We start from the raw sequence: 17,863 nt of genomic DNA, 5'->3' as shown, positions 1-17,863 counted from the left end.
AGTGTGACAGATGGCCGGGGAAGGCAGGCATTCCTCCGCGCTCTGAATGAGGCACAACGCTGCGATAGATCAAGCATTTTGTGGACAAGCAGAACGGCTTGTCCTGCTCATGTTTCGTTGCTCACTCTGCTTGGCGTGGAGACTCAGCTTCTGTCTCGATTGAGTTACTGAAAAACAAACTACAGATGATAGTCATGCCAACAATGTGGTAGTCTCAACTGCCTCTGAATTGGTTTCTGGGGGATGTACGTGGATGAACGTATTGAATTAAATACAAATGTGGGCCTTCATGCCTCAAAAACAAGGGATAGATAGATAGATAGATAGATAGATAGATAGATAGATAGATAGATAGATAGATAGATAGATAGATTTATTTTACAATAGAAAATGATGATATGAAACGTCACGGTGCTGTTCAGTAGATATTATGTGAAAGGATTTGTTGGCAAGAATGTCAGCTTTTTTGCATTCATTTTTCTTTTGTATATTGCGATGCAGGGAGGGATATGGAGATGGGCCATCCTCAATATCGTACATGCGAGTGATAAAATAAATACTGCTTTATTGTGCTCTTTTGTGTACAGGTTTGGTACACTGCAAGGAGATTAGTATACCTCAGGGTTGGGTATCACAATCTCATTGTCAGAAATCAAATTAGCATACACTATTTCCTGAATACCATTTACAAAACAAACATTTGGTGTAGATTTTCTAATATTAATTCCAATGGGGCAATATATTTATAAACGGAGAACACAATATTTATGTGGGTCAATATTCTGACTACAATATTCTGGTACCACAACTCTCCTCATATCACTCCACAAACTAGACAAAGCGCTCGATCGGCTACACTGGTGACAACAAATCAGCCATTTGAGAAATGGCCCAGTATAGAAATGTGGAGTCAATATGGGAGAAAGAATAGAATCAATAAAGGGTCAGGGGCTCCATCTGTCACTATTTGGAAATATCTCAGGATAGAGGCAATATTATGGAATATCAAAAAGTGATTTTTCTCTAGTTCACCGACATGCATACCTGGGAAGCCCTATTGCCTATGAAGCACTCATTACATAATTGCTTGCCCTCTAAACGTTATGGTGTCTCAGGTGATATTTTGGGCTATGAGGTAACATATTTCCCAGATATTGGCAATCGCAGCAGTCTTAGGTATGGGTCTGTAGTCCCCTAGGCCAATTGGATCAAGAAATACTTCTTTAGCAAGGGAATTACAGCGGTTAATTTAACTATGATTTGGATGTGCTGGCAAAAAAGAGCATACTACAATCTTGATGTCTTTCAGAAAATGTAATGAGCTTACCTTTGCGGGTCAGGAGCTTGTGGAGGACCCACATTTCCTTTATCCACCCACTCGCTCCCTCGCCTAGCACGTTCTTTCACAAAGCCACCCATATCACATTCTTATTCCTTTTCACCGTATAGAACGACCTGATATTCTGTGGACCTATTCAGGCAGATTCCATCCTTTCAGAGATTAGCAGCCAATGATGCTTAGGAACTGCTTCCCCATACTGCATTTTTCCTTTTCTTAAACTAAAATCTGGTCGACCACTTGAAATGTTCTGAATGTGTTCTATATCGCCCGACAATTCCATCATTTTGATTAGAAATGTACACCTCCTGCATCACAGACTCCATGACTGCGGCATTCAGGTCTCGAGCCCACAGGAAAAGCAAGTAAACTCGTTTCATAGTAGTGGCTAAAGTGCATAATGGCAAGGTCAAGAATATCAAGGACTCGGTTCCCTCGAGCTCCAGTTTGCTGAACAGACTTGGCCACATTCCCAACCTGTAATGAGAACGCACCGCTCCCTGCCCATTGTTCCCCAGGCAGAAATATTGTGTATACTTACTTCACCTGCTGCAGAACCGGTCGAGTATTGATTGTCTCAGCGGCCATTGTCCGGTTTCTGTAACAACAAAGAACATGCACTTTACATAAAACTTGGCACTGCTTCTGGTTGTAAATACCTGTATTACTATTGTAGTCACCAGCCCTCCTGCAGAGAGTTTAATATCCGGAAAAAAGTAATACCAATAACCAATGGGCCTGGTCTTCACAAGCTTTTGCAAGGGTTCTCTTTATGTGTTTTTGTTGCAAGTAGAGGCCACAAAAAGAAAAAGAAAACATACCACCTAAAGGTCGTGGACATGTGCTTTTAGGAAACTTTAAAAATGAAGAATTTGCATTTACATTTGCAAAAGGTATAGAAACCTTTTGCACGTTTTAATGTACATTGTAAGAAAATGCTATTCCTATTGGCACAAATAAAACGTTATATTGCATTTGAAACACTATAACCTGAAGGTACCGTTTAAACAGACAAGGATAACTAAAACAGATAAAGCACTGGAAATGTAAAGCATAGGCCCACCAGCCCTGGACCTGAAGCACACTTCTTTGTAGCTGGGTACTTAGTAGGTGGTGTGTACATGTGACCTGGTAAATTTCCTGTCACTTACAGCTTAAGAGAGCTAATGGTTGAAGTGGGCTGACCTATTGCCCCAAGATTTATGCTGGTTTAGATGGAAGCAAAATGAGAATGTAATTGAACAGACTAACGGATTAAGAGGATTGACCCAGAGTGCTTCTACGAATGTCTAAATACATTTTTTTGTTGTTTTTTTTTTGTTTATTGCACAAGGCTGTAGAGATAACTAGAGCCACCTCTAGATGAAAACTAGGAAAAGCAGGGGCTTAAATCCTTTCTTAGGAGTGCACTGCTAGTGCTACCAAAAGCAGGGGTTGCACAATACCAAGGCTGTCCAGTCTAATTCCATCTAATGTCTCATTCTTCCACCACCCTACACTTACTACCTATCTCACTCTTTTTTTTTTTTTTAAACTCTGCTTTCTCTATTCATCAGTGTTTCCCTATTCTGTCTTCTTTTTTATTCCCTTCTTCGTCCTTTCACTCTCTCACGCTGGGTCTAAGTCTGATGATAAAGAAAAACGATTTGAACCCCAAAAAAGGGTGCAGTGAGCTGTAACCACTCAGTTATATCAAAGGAAAGTGGATGTAAATAAAGCAATCAAGGCGTGTTTGTATAGCGGGTACAACAGAGCCAACAGAACTTAAAGATATTAAATAGACTTTATGCCTGTTACGTGCAATTAAGACCAGCATCCACCTGAAATGTCCATTCAGCGTCATCCTAACAATCTGTCCCTCAACACTGACTATCATTTTTAATAGTTAGGTGCCCACAGCATACAGGCACACGTAATCAACACATGTACAAGATGATTTTTATGCAAGTATAATCTCACATGAATCCTGAGTACTGAGTTTTGTGTAATATCTGTAATTTTATTCTTAAACATATTTTTTTTGCAAAATCTTTCCCCAAGGGAGAGTGGCTAAAATATAAACTTTCTTTTATACATCTACGCTAAATATTGGTGAATAACCTCACATCATTTTGTACTTGCGGTCATACGTCGAGTACAATTTTCACTCAGATGACGGATCTCTACATTGTGTATTTTCTGTGCCAGGGTCCAATTCTCACACAGACAACCATCAAAGTGTAATTCGTATAATTAGTTTACTTTTCATTGGAATTACACATACGATCCATGGAAAACATATGCTCTTTACCCAGGTAGTGACTATTCACCATTCACTATAAGTAACATTCAGGTTAAGACCCCACTAATAGTTAGTTTATTAAAGTCAAAAGTGTTCCAGTGCCGAAGAGCTATATGACAGACAAGTTCCCCTGCAGAAGTCTGCCCTAAAAATCAGTTTTAGCCCCATCAGCAGGATCTGAACATTGAGAGTCTCCGAGCCCGTCCCTTCACAGGTGCTGAAGCTTCAGCAGCTGTCTCCAGTATGTTCTTTACAAGCAGCCCGAAAGGGGCATTGGTTGTGTGTCATGAAGGTCCTCACACAGAGAACTGAGGAGACTACAGCAGGGGTATCACCAATGCTCCTCCACTGCTGATATGTTTTTATGGGATCCTCCCCATACGTTGGCAGGGGGCAGGTTTTGCTATGCTCCTGGAGCTGGTCCTCAGTCAGGGCTTGGGCCTGCCTGAGTCACTATTGTGGTCTCCTCCTCACGATGATGACGCTTCTTGACTTGTCTGGTGGCACCTCCTGGCATACAGCATCACTGTCCTCCCTCTGTACATGGGTAGAGCCCAAACGGCACAGCAGCCGCACCTGGGTTACAGGGGTCAGTGACTTTTCCTTGCACATAGGTAACAATCGGATCTAGCCAGCAGCCATCTCCTCACACCTCGTTACAGGGGTCTAATCACCAGGATCCCCCCACTGAACCTCACTCCCTCCAGCCCTCCTCTTCCTCACAGGGCACAGTGGTCTTTGCATGTAGGCAGGGACTGGTGCTCCAGGCTCCAGAAAAACATGGTCTTGGATTCACTGGGTCATGTCCCCACACCCAGCTGAGAGACTGGCAGGTCTTGGCCCTCAGTCCTGGTCACAGGCAGCAAGAGTCTTGTTGAGCTTCCCCTCCTCAAACAGCCCAACTGGCTGCTTGACCGTTGACAATTTTGTGGGCCTCAAGCTCCCTTGCCAATAGCCCATTTCGAGACTCCAAATGTGATTTAGAGCCTGGGTCTCTCAGGCTTATGTTGAAGGTGGGCTTCCTTTATTTCCTTGTGTTTCTCCAGTTAACCATATGTCTCCCAAAATGGAACCCAGGACCTTCTATGTACTGTTGACAGGCACACATACACCCATCACATGCATGTAACATACACAAACTGCACAGCACTACATCTCCCATGAATTGTACAATTCCTGGGCGCACATACACCCAGCACATGTATAAAACATATGTGTTGGGCAGCACAGCACACAAAACAAATGTAGGCCAAGGGAGAGTTAAGCACACAGCAGCTGAAATTTAAATGAGTCAGCTTATAGGTCTCACTCCAGTGGCAGAAATGAAAATGCCTGTCGCTACACAGTGTGCTGCCACGACTGCGCTCTTGCTGCTTAACTCTGGGCAAATGCAGTAGCCTTTCACCATTATGAGGGTAGGGCTTTGGGTGCCCGTCCTGGTCCACGGAGACCTCAATCTGTGAGACAGGTCTATGTCATGCAGGACACACATGATCCATGCTCGGCCCATGACAACAAAACATGACAAGCAGCTTCAGGGATCAAGACATCATTACAACTGGAGCACTCAGTGAAGGGGTGCATGTCCATCACTATGTGAGGGAATTTTCTGTCCCAACAGACAGGCATTACTTATCATGAATAGTTATCTATAATACAGCTATCCTTCTTCATTTGTAAAGCGCATTGTTTGCACTTTGTTCAAAGAACCACCAGCACAAAGTATACCCACTGAGCACACTTGACACTTACCTAGGCAGACTGGTATGCTAAAATGTGCATGCCAGTCTATCTTTATGCCTAACTGTGACAATAGTAAAACTGTTTGGGGATTTTTGGAATAACAGTGACAATGGCATCCCCGTGAAAGGTCTCACATTATAATTCGCCCTCTGAGGAATCATATTCATTCTTCATTAAACCAGTGATTTGAACAGGATTGTTTTACTGTATGATAACTTCAACTATGATTTTCCAAAAGGGCTATTTGTCTTTAAAACACTGAAAACAATTGAGGAAATGTTTGCACAGCATAGACTCAAATACGCTTTCTAATAACATATTACACTGCTGCTTGGTTGTGCCACACTTGTGTACGCTATGTCTCTCTATGTTGATGCATGGAAAGCAGCTTGTGAATGGCTTGCATTTCTGATGCAGAATGGAGGATTCACAAGTGAATATTCTAATAAATCTGTATATCTGCTACTTCTGGGTGTGTGGATCATAATTCAATGAGATTTTTGCCTTACCCTACAATCACCAGAATTTAAATATTGGAGTTCGGTAGTGCTTTCTTGTTGTTGCATAAAGGTCACAGTTAAATCCAAGAAGAAAGTACTCAAAGAAATTATTTGCCTCAAATGCCGTCTCAACCCCATCCAAACTTCCTACATGTATCACTATGCATTAAATAACAAATACATGTATTCAACATTTTATTCACATGTAAACGTTGCATGTAAACCTGGATTTACATGTGGACTATCTAATATTAAGTTGTCTTGCAACATGTTTAGCCTCTTCTATCTCCAGTCCTTCCTATCCTGGTTTTGTGAATCTTCAATTCACTATCACACTAATATTGCTCATTGACCTTAACATGGAGTAAGAGGATACATTCTAGCTCCAGGACAATGAAGTGGCTGAATGGCAGAATATTAAAAAAATAAAAAATATATCAATGTACATAAATATGGCCTAAATTTTACTCCACTGGCTGTAGATGTTTTATTACATCTTACACTCAACCTCTTAAACTCCCCTAACACTAACAAAGCCTAACTCTAAACTGGAACCTAATGTGGCTACTGCTGCATAGTTTGACAAATTGCTGACCATGAGACTTGTTGCCACATACTTATGGCTAAGAGGATTTTCACAATCTTTGGTTCATATGACCAATCAGGTTTTATGACCAGGGCCTGTGTGTAAGAAATTGCCTTTTTTTGCATGGTCACCCCCACACTTTGGGACTGATGCGGTGGGTTTTCAACTCAGAGGGCACTGGGGCTGCTAACCAGACTTTAGTGCCAGTGTTTTAACCTCATACAAATTACATGTCGAATTGGATACACCCAAATGGCAAGGCCTGACTTAAGTATAAATCCTTAGTATATGGTACCCAGGGAAAGTACGACAGAGTGCACAATCAGGGCTGCAGCACTGTCTTTGCTACCCTTCATGTGACAAGGCACAAAATGGCTCCCAGCCTGCCACTGCAGACTGGAAGGACAGTGTTTCACTGCCAGTTCGACTTTGCCATTAAAACCAACGACAAAGACATTGTAACCCTTAACATTATACATAAGCCTCCACTAAGGAAGGTCTATGGAATCCTATGGCAGGGAGCTGTATTTATTAAGACATATATTTTGCAAAACGTTTTAACAGCAACATTTCCAAATTGTTGTTTTGCTGTGGCCAAAATTGGTAGCCCCATTGGCTAACACAGAGTTACTGTGTGGCATCCCAACCTGGCTGACTTTTGACTGGGACTACCAAACTGGGTCATATAAGGTATCATATTAATCATGGCATTACATGCGACTAGATGGCCAGGTTGGAATTAATGTCACTATTAAAGTAAGCAGCTTTTAAAAAGTTGTCTCTGTGTGCTCTGCTCAACCAATGGCCTCACATACGGACACACACATACAGACAGCTTTTTAACTGTGTGGGGAGACGTGTGAATGACTCCCAGGCTCAGGAACAAAAGTAGTGACGCAGCAGCGAATTGCCACCTCCTCTGCCAGGATGGCCACTTGGGAGGTTAGCCTAGAGGTGAGCTTCAAAAGGGAAGCTGCCTGTGATGGGCCGTCCAGTCCAACACTCATGAGCAGGATTACTTTTGTTCCGGTAGACAGGATGGAGACAGGGCCAGAAAGGGGAAACTAGCCGCCTAACCAGTTTTACAACGGGTGTGTAAGCCCTCAGGTAGCCACACCTCTAGGGTGAGCTACTAAGCGCCTGAAGACCGAGGAAGGGTTTTGCTATCTTGAAAGGGGCAACAATGTGACATTCTGGGATAGCCAGATGCCACACATCACAGAAACTATGGGCCAGATGTAGGAAGCCTTTTGCACGTCGCAAACTGCGAAAAACGCAGTTTGCGACATACAAAAGGCCTAACGCGATGCACAACCTCAAATTGCGAGTCGGTACCGACTCGCAATTTGCGACCGCATCGCCATGCTGAGTTGCTTTGTGACCGCAAATGCGGTCGCAAACCAACTCGCAGTTACCACCCACTTGAAGTGGGTGGTAACTTATTCGCAAAAGGGAAGGGGTCCCCATGGGACCCCTTCCCCTTTGTGAATGCCGAGAAAAATGTATAGGACCACTGCCTGCTCTGAAAAAAACGAAACCTAATGGTTTCGGAAGTTTTTCTTTTTGCAGCTCGTTTTCCTTTAAGGGAAACGGGCTGCAAAAAGAAAAAAAAATCTGCTTTATTAAAAAAGCAGTCACAGACATGGAGGTCTGCTGTCTCCAGCAGGCCACCATCCCTGTGAGTGCATAGACTCGCTATGGGGTTGCAAAATGCGACCCACCTCATTAATATTCATGAGGTGGGTCTTTGCGACCCCATAGCGAGTCGCAGAAGGTGTCTGAGACTACTTTCTGCATGCACTTTTGTGAGTTGCAATTTGCGAGTCGGTGTGACTCGCAATTTGCAAGTCGCAAAAGTTCTTCTTTCTACATCTGGCCCCAAGTCAATAGGTAGGAGGGGACTCAGTAACCATAGACTAGTGACCATGCGGTCCCCTCAGTGAGCTTTTCTGGGATAAATATTGCACCCCTGGACCGAAGAAGGACTGCCCAGCTGCCCTTGGATCTGCACAAAGATGCTTGGAAGGACTAAACCTGCTGCACTTTGGGCTCCCAAAATCTGGACTGTGCCTACAGCTGCTGCCTGGGGGATGAGTTGATTCCCAACATTCAACAGCAGCAGTGACTCCAAGGATCAGTTGGCTGATCTCTTGGAACTAGCACAAGGGACACAAGAGCTGAAGTTGTCGAAGTCACAAAGTTGGTAGCCGCAATAGACGTTTTGCTGCTATTAGTCACCGGGCACACAGGAGGACAAATCCGACAAAGACAAAACCTTTATGCATGTCTGCTAAACCCAGGAGTGCTATCCAGGACCAGATGTGTCGTACCCAAGGGACACTAGCCCCCACCAATGTATTTTCCCCCAACCGCGGTACAGACTGATCAGTAACCCATTGGCTGGCCTGCTACTGGAACGTAGAGAATTTGGAGGCATCCTGACCTCTGTGGCTAAGTTCACCCCACTTCACCTGTGGCCTGAGAGGTGCCCACAATGGAGTATCCTTTAAGCATCCTTTTGCCTGCATCCCTCAGCATCAGTACCACTCCATTGATGTCTACAGCGGTCATGCTTTAAATTTTGGATCTTGCCTTTAGAACACTCTGGTGAACAGGTAACTATCCAATGTATCCTTTATGGTGCCATAGACTTCTGTCCTGCTGGACTTGGTTGCTTAACTCAGGCAGAGTTGCCAAACTAACTTTTACAAACTTTTCAAAAGTTTCCAAACTTTTGTTGGCCAATGCTTGATTCCAGTTTATATAAAAGTTATTTATTGCTTCTAATATCTGTATTTCGGGAATCCTCTGGTGGATTTAGATGCTTAATGTCTCTATACACTCATAAAAATATAGGCCCTCATTACGACATTGGCAGTAACGTTACCGCCACGCCACCGATGGTTGGCCCACCGCCAAGACGGCGGCTGGACCACCATAATACGACCACGGCAGTCAACCCACTGAAACAAAGCCAGTTTGTTGACAGTACCACCAGTGCGGCAAGACCGCCAACAATGGCAGTTGCCATCCCCATGCTGGCAGTAGCCACAGCACCACCCAGCCTATTACGACACTGCAGACTGCCACTATTTCCAGGGAGGGATGACCGCCACCCAAAGCCTGGCGGAAACAGCAAGTAGAAAAGGACTCACTCACCTCCAGGGACACAGACGACTCAGCGGAAGCCCTGTAACATCACCTTGAAATCTTTCCAGCGCTCTTCCTCGCCTTCCTCCTCTATGACCACCAATGCCAATGCAATCAGTGAGTACACCTGCAGAGCACGACAAGGGGGGAAGGGGAGAGCTACATACCCACACACAACATTCACACCATGCACGGACTCCGACGCACACACACTCTCACACATGCTACACGACACCCGTACTGAGACACACACACAAAACATAGCCACGACAAACACATATCACATACACACACCCCAGATCAAAACTACACAACCACACCAATATCACCAACAAGCAGAGACACACAAACCAATACAAAGACACAACAATGCATACAATGCCCAAATACAAGAAAGAACGGTGAATCTGAATAAAAAAATGCCTAGAAATGCACATTGCACAACACACGATGATAAGTGGATGGAAACTTACATGTAAAGAAAAGGACTTGACTAATGTATGGTAAGTAAACCAACAGGAATCCTGTTGTGTAAATACATTTTCAACAAATGCAACAAAAAGCACCAAGCGCCGTAGGCCAGTCCAATGTCCAATAGGTATAACTGTGCCTGGCAAGGGCCCCAACTTGACTCCTTACATTCTAATGGCCTCCGCAAGGTAGGGGCATCAATGGGGGAGGCAGGTACCTCTATGGTCTGGGGTGGGGGTTTGGGTTTGGGAGGGGGGTCCGTGTGCTTTGGCTCAGGAGGCGGGTCCTTTGGCTTTGGTCTGGGAGGGAGTGGGGGTTTCACCTTTGCTCTGGACGAAGGGGCAGTGGGGTTTGGAGCTATGCTTTGGGGCAGGTTATTTTTGTTGGGGACGGGAGGCTTTTTTGCAGGTGGAGAGGCAGCAGAGGTAGAAGGAGGATCATGGGAGGACTTGGAGGTGGAGGGACTTGTCCTGGGGTCCGCACTTCCTTGGCGATGGCTTTCCACAAAGCTTTCTTTTGATGGGCGCTGACCTGCATGGGAGACACAGAAGGAAAAGCACATTAATGTAGACCCAACAACCTACAACATTCATAGGCCTACTAACAGTACACATATCATCATCGTACACTTCCAGAACATTCCTAGCAGTCATATCAGTAGGTACACCCTCCACTGGAATATCCTGTATACACATACCAACACACTTACATACCCATGTAGCAACAAAAATGACCATAAGCCACCTGCTGTTTTGAAGCCCCATGCAGCTTTGTGTACAGGGGTATTCACAAGTTTATCCAGTCCTCCAGTATTGAAGACGGGGCCCTATCCGCAGTTACAAGCACCATTGTGGCTCCCAGGAACACAACACAGCAGCACACTCAGTGGAGGTCTTGATGGCTGGAGAGTCAGGAGTCAAGTGAGATACACTGTAGAAAATGGCAGTCACAGCCACAGCGGTCTGCGCCGTCACCACCAGCGGTAATCATAATTGGTCCCTGTATGCCATAGACATCAATGTTAACCAATGAGAAGTTCCACTGCGGTTCCGACCATCTACTGTCCTGACGGCATATGCTGGCGGAATGATCTCACTGACATCAATCCCCTGCATGCAGGAGAGGCAACAGCCATTTTACACTGTTACTGTTAATAAAACATTATAAAAAGCGTCACTACACATTTCATCATGGACAAGTTATGCTCTGAGACTGTGTACATTTCAATCAGGCAGTAGAAACTTTGAGTGTGCACAGATACAGAAAATGGCATCATGACAGATTGGAACTAAACTTACATATTAATGGTGGCTGTACACTAGCAGGAACAGACAACCGTCTTATTCATGTCATCCTTTGAAAATTCCCAGATGTACAGTATGTGCAACTAACATGAGTATTTCAACAGCTCGGCACTTTGAAGTCTGCTTTGCATGCAACAAGTGGTAGCAGATGTGATGTTGATTCTCTATTTGTGACCATGTAATAGGATGCATGAAGTGTAATAGTTGACACTCTTGTGTTGCATGCCATATGCAGATGCCGACCACTGTGGAGGGTGAGGCATGCACCTATGTGCTGACCCCTGGTTTACTTGGCAACGATAAAGAATACCACATCATCTCCCACTATTGACTGAACTGTGCTACAATCAGGGAGCTGTGTACCTAGTTGGAGTCTGATCTGCTGCCAGCCATTGGACAATCTACAGCCATTCCTCCAACTGTGCAGGTTCTATCCATCTTCCACTTCTTGGCCACTGGCTCATTCCAGGGGATAGTAGGAATGGCAACACGCATGTCTCAACCAATGTTCAGCAATGTGTTGAGGAATGTCTTGTCCTCCTTAGTAATACATATGGAAAGCTACATTTAATTTCCCCATACTGTAGATTTGACTTGTGTGAAGGGTGGTTTCTTTGCAATGGGACATATCCCTCATTGCCTAGGGCTGATGAGCAAGTGTACAGGAACCGTAAAAGCTTTGACTCCATTTATGTGCAGATAGTCTGCTTAGCTTACCAGTACATCTTCCAGGTGACTGCAAGGTTTCCAGGGTCTGTCCATGATTTGTACATCCTCAGAAATAGCAGTGTCTCACAGTTGATGGTACTTCAACAAAGAGTGATGGCCTACCTCATTGTTGAATGTGATTAATATATATGTAATTACTGCTATCCCAGCCTTCCTACTCTGTCTGTATGTGACAAAGTGGATTGTAAATGTTAGCTTACCCTATCCACAGGAGATTCAGGTTATCCCAATCTCTCCTGGCTACTGACCCCAGTGAGGAATCCAACGGCTGAAGAACAGTACAATGAGGCTCACGGAAGAACAAGAAGGGTGATCAAAAGGACATTCGGTCTGTTGAAGGCAAGATTCAGATGTCTTCACATCTCTGGGGTTACCTGCAGTACTCACAACAGAAGGTGTGCCGGATTCTGTTGGCCTGCTGCATGCTCCACAATCTGGCTCTAAGGAGGAATATCACATTGCTAGAGAAGGAAGGAGTGAGGGACAATCCGGTGACAGAGGAGGGAGGAAATATGAGTGTTGAAGATGGGGATGTAGGCACAAGGACAGTGCTCATCCAGCAGTACTTCAGCTAAGCTTCTGGTAGGTACATCTCTACATTTACCATGCCTCATGTTGGAGTACAGGTTGGGTGTACATTCTTATCCGTTCCCGATATGAGTAGGTGTTGATCTCATTTGGGTATCAGATGAGTGTATACAAGAGTGGTCTGACAAGTAGGTCAACAGTCCCACTGTGATGTTATCTAGTTTTTCTGTCTGTGTTGCATATACTTCAGACATCCTATCTACTTCACACATTTGTGACTTCTACATTCTGATATCTTATGTTCATTGGCTTCTTGTGACTTCAATTGGTGTAAATACCTGGCATATAATGGTGTCAGCTGTGTAGTACAACTACAATGAGTGCCTCTTACTCAGTTCATTACTGTTAGATGCAATGATTATCTTGTTTCATAGTACCTGAACAGGGTTGTGGTCATGTGTGCAATAGCATTGGATTGTCTATCAATGTGTAAATCTACAGTGTAAATCGTGTAACCATTATGATGTGCAGGTAGATGTTGGTGGCAACAGTGCAATTTATATGTGATGTACCTTCTGTGCTATCAATTGCAGAAGTGCTGTGGATTATCTTTGACTACTCTTCCCTCTTTGCTACCTGAGGACCCAGGGATGTGTGGACACTGGTTTTGATGCAGGGAACCGGATGTCAGGATGATACATTCACATCTTCATTGTGTATTAATACTCAATTAAAGTGATATGTAACACATTTGTTGCACTATTACAATGAGTAAACACAAAACACCATAACTTGTGTGTAAGTGTATTTATTGTGTATACCAAAGGGTGGATAGGGTGCAAAACAGTGGGACCATGGTGTTCAATAACATCAGTCTGTAAGGCCAAGCAGTTTGTAGCACAGGTCCAGTATCCATGTGGCATTTGAAAATAGTGTTATGGCAGTAGAGAGTCAATAAGGTGTCTCAGCGGCACACAAGGGAGACAGTTCTGGAGAGGCTCATTTCCTGGCAGTGGGTTGGTCTTGGCTTCAGTCCCTTCAGGATGGCTGGCTCTGCAACCACATTTGCGTGGGGATTCCTCAGCTACAGGAGGTGGCTCAGTAGTGGCTTGTGAGCCCTCAGGCATGGCCACCGTCCCACTAGATGCAGCAGATGTAGACGGATGGTCATTAGGTTGGCTAGTGGAGGGGCCTGGTGGTGGATGGAGGACTCATGCAGGACTGTGATGAGCTCTTGCATCAAGCGTTTCAGGGATGCCATGGTGGCATTGAGGGCATGCCTCTCCTGCATGGTCTTGTGGTGGTAATCCCTCTGGGATAGGTTGTATGCTCCCAGGACTTGTGCTATTGCCGCATGGGCAGGTGGCTCTCTGGGTTGCCCTGCCCTGTGGCCCCTAGCTGCCTGTTCCTGTGTCTCTGGCATGGTGTGCCCACTCCCACTCACACCAGGACCTTATTTGTCTCGTGTGGTGGGTCCCTGTACACTATGGATTGATGTGGCCTGGAGATACTGGTTTGGGGGCGTTGGGCTACAGGTGTTGTAGTGGCAGGGGTTGTGGGGGGCTCTATGGTGTCCTGGGTGAGGCTGGTGGACTGCCCAGAAAGCCCAGATGAACCACATATGTCTTCCAGTTCCAGACATTCTGTGTCGCTGTCTTCACTGGGGTCCTCATTTGGTGGAGGACTAGCTTTATGTGGCATTGGTTGTCGGACGACAATCTCAATAGTACCTGTGGATGACAGAGATTGTTATTTACACCTATCTGATGTACTTTACAGGGACAGCGAGGTGAGTGCTATATGTCATGTCTCAGTCCTCAGGTGTAGTTAGGGGAATGTGCATTGTTAGGTGGCTAAAGGGTGATGCACTGTGGGAGTTGTAGTGCTTCATTGCTGTACATGCATTGGGGGCATTTGGGTGTGTAGACTTAGGGATTGGTGTTAGTGGGATAGGGTGGCCATGCAGGGGATGGGGATGCATGCATTACAGGTATAGTTGTTACAAGGGGTTTATACGTGACTTACCAGTTTCCAGTCCTCAGGGGATTCCTGTGAGACCCTCAAGGTGCAGGATCACCAAGACCTTCTCCTCCCATGATGTGATCTCTAGGGGAGGAAGTGCGGACCCGGCGCCAGTATTCATGAGGGCGATTTGGTGTTTGGGTGCCATGAACCCCACCTTCCCCCTCAGGTCGTTCCACCTCTTCCGTATGTCATCCTTTGTGCATGGGTGTCTTCTCACTGAATTAACCCTGTTGATAATCCTCCACCATAACTCAACCTTCTTTGCCATGGACGTTTGCTGGACTCGTGCCCTGAACAGCTGTGGCTCTACCATGATGATTTCGTCCACCATGTTCCTTAATTCATCATCGGTGAAACCGGGGTGCTTTTGTCGGGACATGGTGATTGTAATGTGTGGGTGAATGTAAAATATTTTAAGTGAAGTGTGATGCATGAGAGGTGTGCAGGTGTCAGCTGTCTGTGTGCAGTGTGATCTTCAGCCTGGTCGTGCAATGTATGTCAGTTCTTTGTCATAGCAAGGTGTTGCGGGTTGTGTGTGTGTTTTATTGTGGGGTGTGGTCTGCGTATGTGTTTCAGGTGTGGGGTATTCGAATTGGCAAATGTGGTGTTGTGTTGTAGTGGAGGTTCTATTATAGCCACAGAAGTCCCATCTGCCAATGGATTACTGCTACGCTATTACCGCTGTGCTTATTTGTGGGTCGTATTGGGCAGTGTGGACATTTTTCTGCTGTGGCAGTGTGGGTGGTGGAACTGCCTTTCTGCCGCCATCATTCGGCCTGACGGTGTCAGATTTGTGGATGTGTTCTGGCGAGTTTGTTTTTGTGTGTCGTAATTGGCTGGGCGGATTACCACCGCCACTGCGTTTTTTTGGTGGTCGTCAGCACCCGGTCTTCGAGAAAGACCGCCAATGTCATAATGAGGGCCATAATCTATTTTGATGGGCGAGCACAAAGTGCTCCGTCCATTCTGTAATCTCTCTTTGGGCTTCAAACCACGCCCATGCTACATCAGTCACTTACATTGGTTCGTGGGCTTGCCTTTTAAAATCCATTTGCTTTCATTTGTGAAAGGCATGCATACGTCATGCCTTTTCTTGTGTTTAGCCCACCTACACAGCACCGGTAAAGTACCAAAAACATACGAGGCTCGATGTTTTCAGCCTGGAGTCCGGACTACTTTATCTGTTTATTTTCCACGGAGCGCGATCGCGCTGCATTTTAGATAGCGCAATCGCGCTGCATTTTTTTTTTGCTTTACAACGCTATTAGCTCTAACTTGAACAAATGCGAGACCCGTTGCTTTGAAAATGCTTGTTATAAATTGGTGTCTTATTTCTCTCTTATTGTGGGACTTTCTTATTCTGATGTTTGGTGCTGTTAAATGCTCTACACATTGTTCCTTTGCTAAACCTTACTGCTCGCAGCCCTAGCTACCCAGGGTTGAGCTTAAGGTTGAGTAAACGTACCTGACTGGATCCAAGACGGTATTCGTGAGTGTACTGCATGATAAGGACTTCCAGTCATATTATATAGTTCACCCAAATCCTCACACTGTGTTTCCACACTTTCCCCTGCCATCATACATCCTCTAATTTGCAAGCTATTTTTGAGATTCATTGTGCTTCTATCTCACTTCATAACTACTGATGTTTTTTCTGGAACCTTTTGAAACAGCATAGGCACTTTGGGCCAGATGTAGAGAGCATTTTTCAAGTCGCAAACAGCCTGGTTCACAGAAGGGGCCATTTGAGATCAGAATTTTTTTTTTTCTAATGTGCAAAAGGCAAAATGTGATTTAGTGACTTGTTATTGAAAAGCATTTTGCATTTGTGATTCAGTATTTTGAAGAGGTGTGATTAGGGCATCCATTCCAAATACCAAATAAGTATGGTATGTACTGTATTACTGTTTTTCAATCTTAAATTCCGGTCGCAGAACAGTAATACTGTACCACCAGATTAAAATTGGTGGTAACCCATTTGCATCCTAAGCACCCGCTTTTCCTTTGAGAATGTAAATAATAATATTTTTAAGAGCAGGCTGTGGTCCGACTGCCAAGTTTCATTTTTTTCTTTTTAAACGCATCCTGTTTTAATTTCACCAAAACAAGTTGCATTTAAAAAAAAGATTGCTTTAAGAAAATGCAGTCACTGACATGGTGGTCTGCTGAGCCCAGCAGGCCACCATACTTGTCATGGCTGTGATTACTTATGGGTCGCAAATTGCGACCTACCTCATTAAAAAGCTGAAGAGTTTCATACATTAGGAATACCAATTTCCTAATTGTGATTTAGAGATTATCACAATTAGGAAATCCGTATTCCCAATGTTAGTACATCCGGCTCATAGTTTCTTAATTGTCTATTAAATGATAGAAGCTGTCCTTCCCATAACCTGACCTCATAGAACTTGAACCCATTTCTGATTGAGTTTCCATCTTTGTCATAACATATCTGCACATAAACAGTTTCAATTTATTCTCTTGTAGTGTATTCCTATATAGCCCGAACAATCAACACTATTTTTCATGTGTAATTTAGCAAGGAAAAAGAGTAATGTGATGTCACAAACTATATAAATTTTAATGTTGGCCTCTCATACATAAGTTTCCTTATTGAGTGAAAGTGCTGAAATGTTGAAATTTTTAGGTACTCATAATTGCCAATGAGAGTTGGGGCTTTGGGTGTTACCAGAGAAGACTAAGGGTTGCCAATAGTATCAGTGGTGTGTAGCCCAAAAACACATAACGTTGTGGTTAGTCACAATTTTTTTGTAAGGTCATGCACTTGTAAACCTATGGCTGGTTGCCCCTCTGTACATGGTGATGATCTCTCAACTCCAGTGTTACCAAGGCTTTGCTCTGCATGGCTTGCTTGCAGAATGCAGCCATGTTGAGTCCTTTCCTCCTTGCCAGCACTGATCATGGCTCACAGGTTGGCTGGATGCTTGGTGCTGTGCTCAATCAGGATGCCGCATCAGCATTCAGACAGTATCCCATCTATGCATGTTCATACCCTCATGGCTAGGACGCAGAGAATAAATGGTAGCCTGTCTTCACTAGGACGCCCATGCGTCAAACAGAGACAAGATCCAGGATAACCAATTCTTCATGAGACACTACCAAGAAGTAGTCCGGGGCCTATCTTTTAACTTTTCCTTTCAAAGATGTGGCTCCCCCTAGTTAATAACAAGGTAAAGGACAACTCTA

At 44.5% G+C, this 17,863-nt stretch overlaps 1 protein-coding gene across 1 annotated transcript in view; it reads right to left on the bottom strand.

Moving 5' to 3' along the window:
- Positions 1-17,863, bottom strand: part of TBATA (thymus, brain and testes associated) — a 198,553-nt gene that overhangs the window by 173,679 nt on the left and 7,011 nt on the right. The window contains exon 2 of the mRNA XM_069240572.1: positions 1,881-1,937. Within this exon, the coding sequence (XP_069096673.1) occupies positions 1,881-1,927 (47 nt within the window). The 5' untranslated portion in view covers positions 1,928-1,937. The remainder of the gene's footprint in view (positions 1-1,880; positions 1,938-17,863) is intronic.

Source organism: Pleurodeles waltl, chromosome 6 (genome assembly GCF_031143425.1).
Source record: "Pleurodeles waltl isolate 20211129_DDA chromosome 6, aPleWal1.hap1.20221129, whole genome shotgun sequence".
Classification (NCBI taxonomy): Eukaryota; Metazoa; Chordata; class Amphibia; order Caudata; family Salamandridae; genus Pleurodeles; species Pleurodeles waltl.
This window is presented reverse-complemented; position numbering and strand designations above follow the sequence as displayed.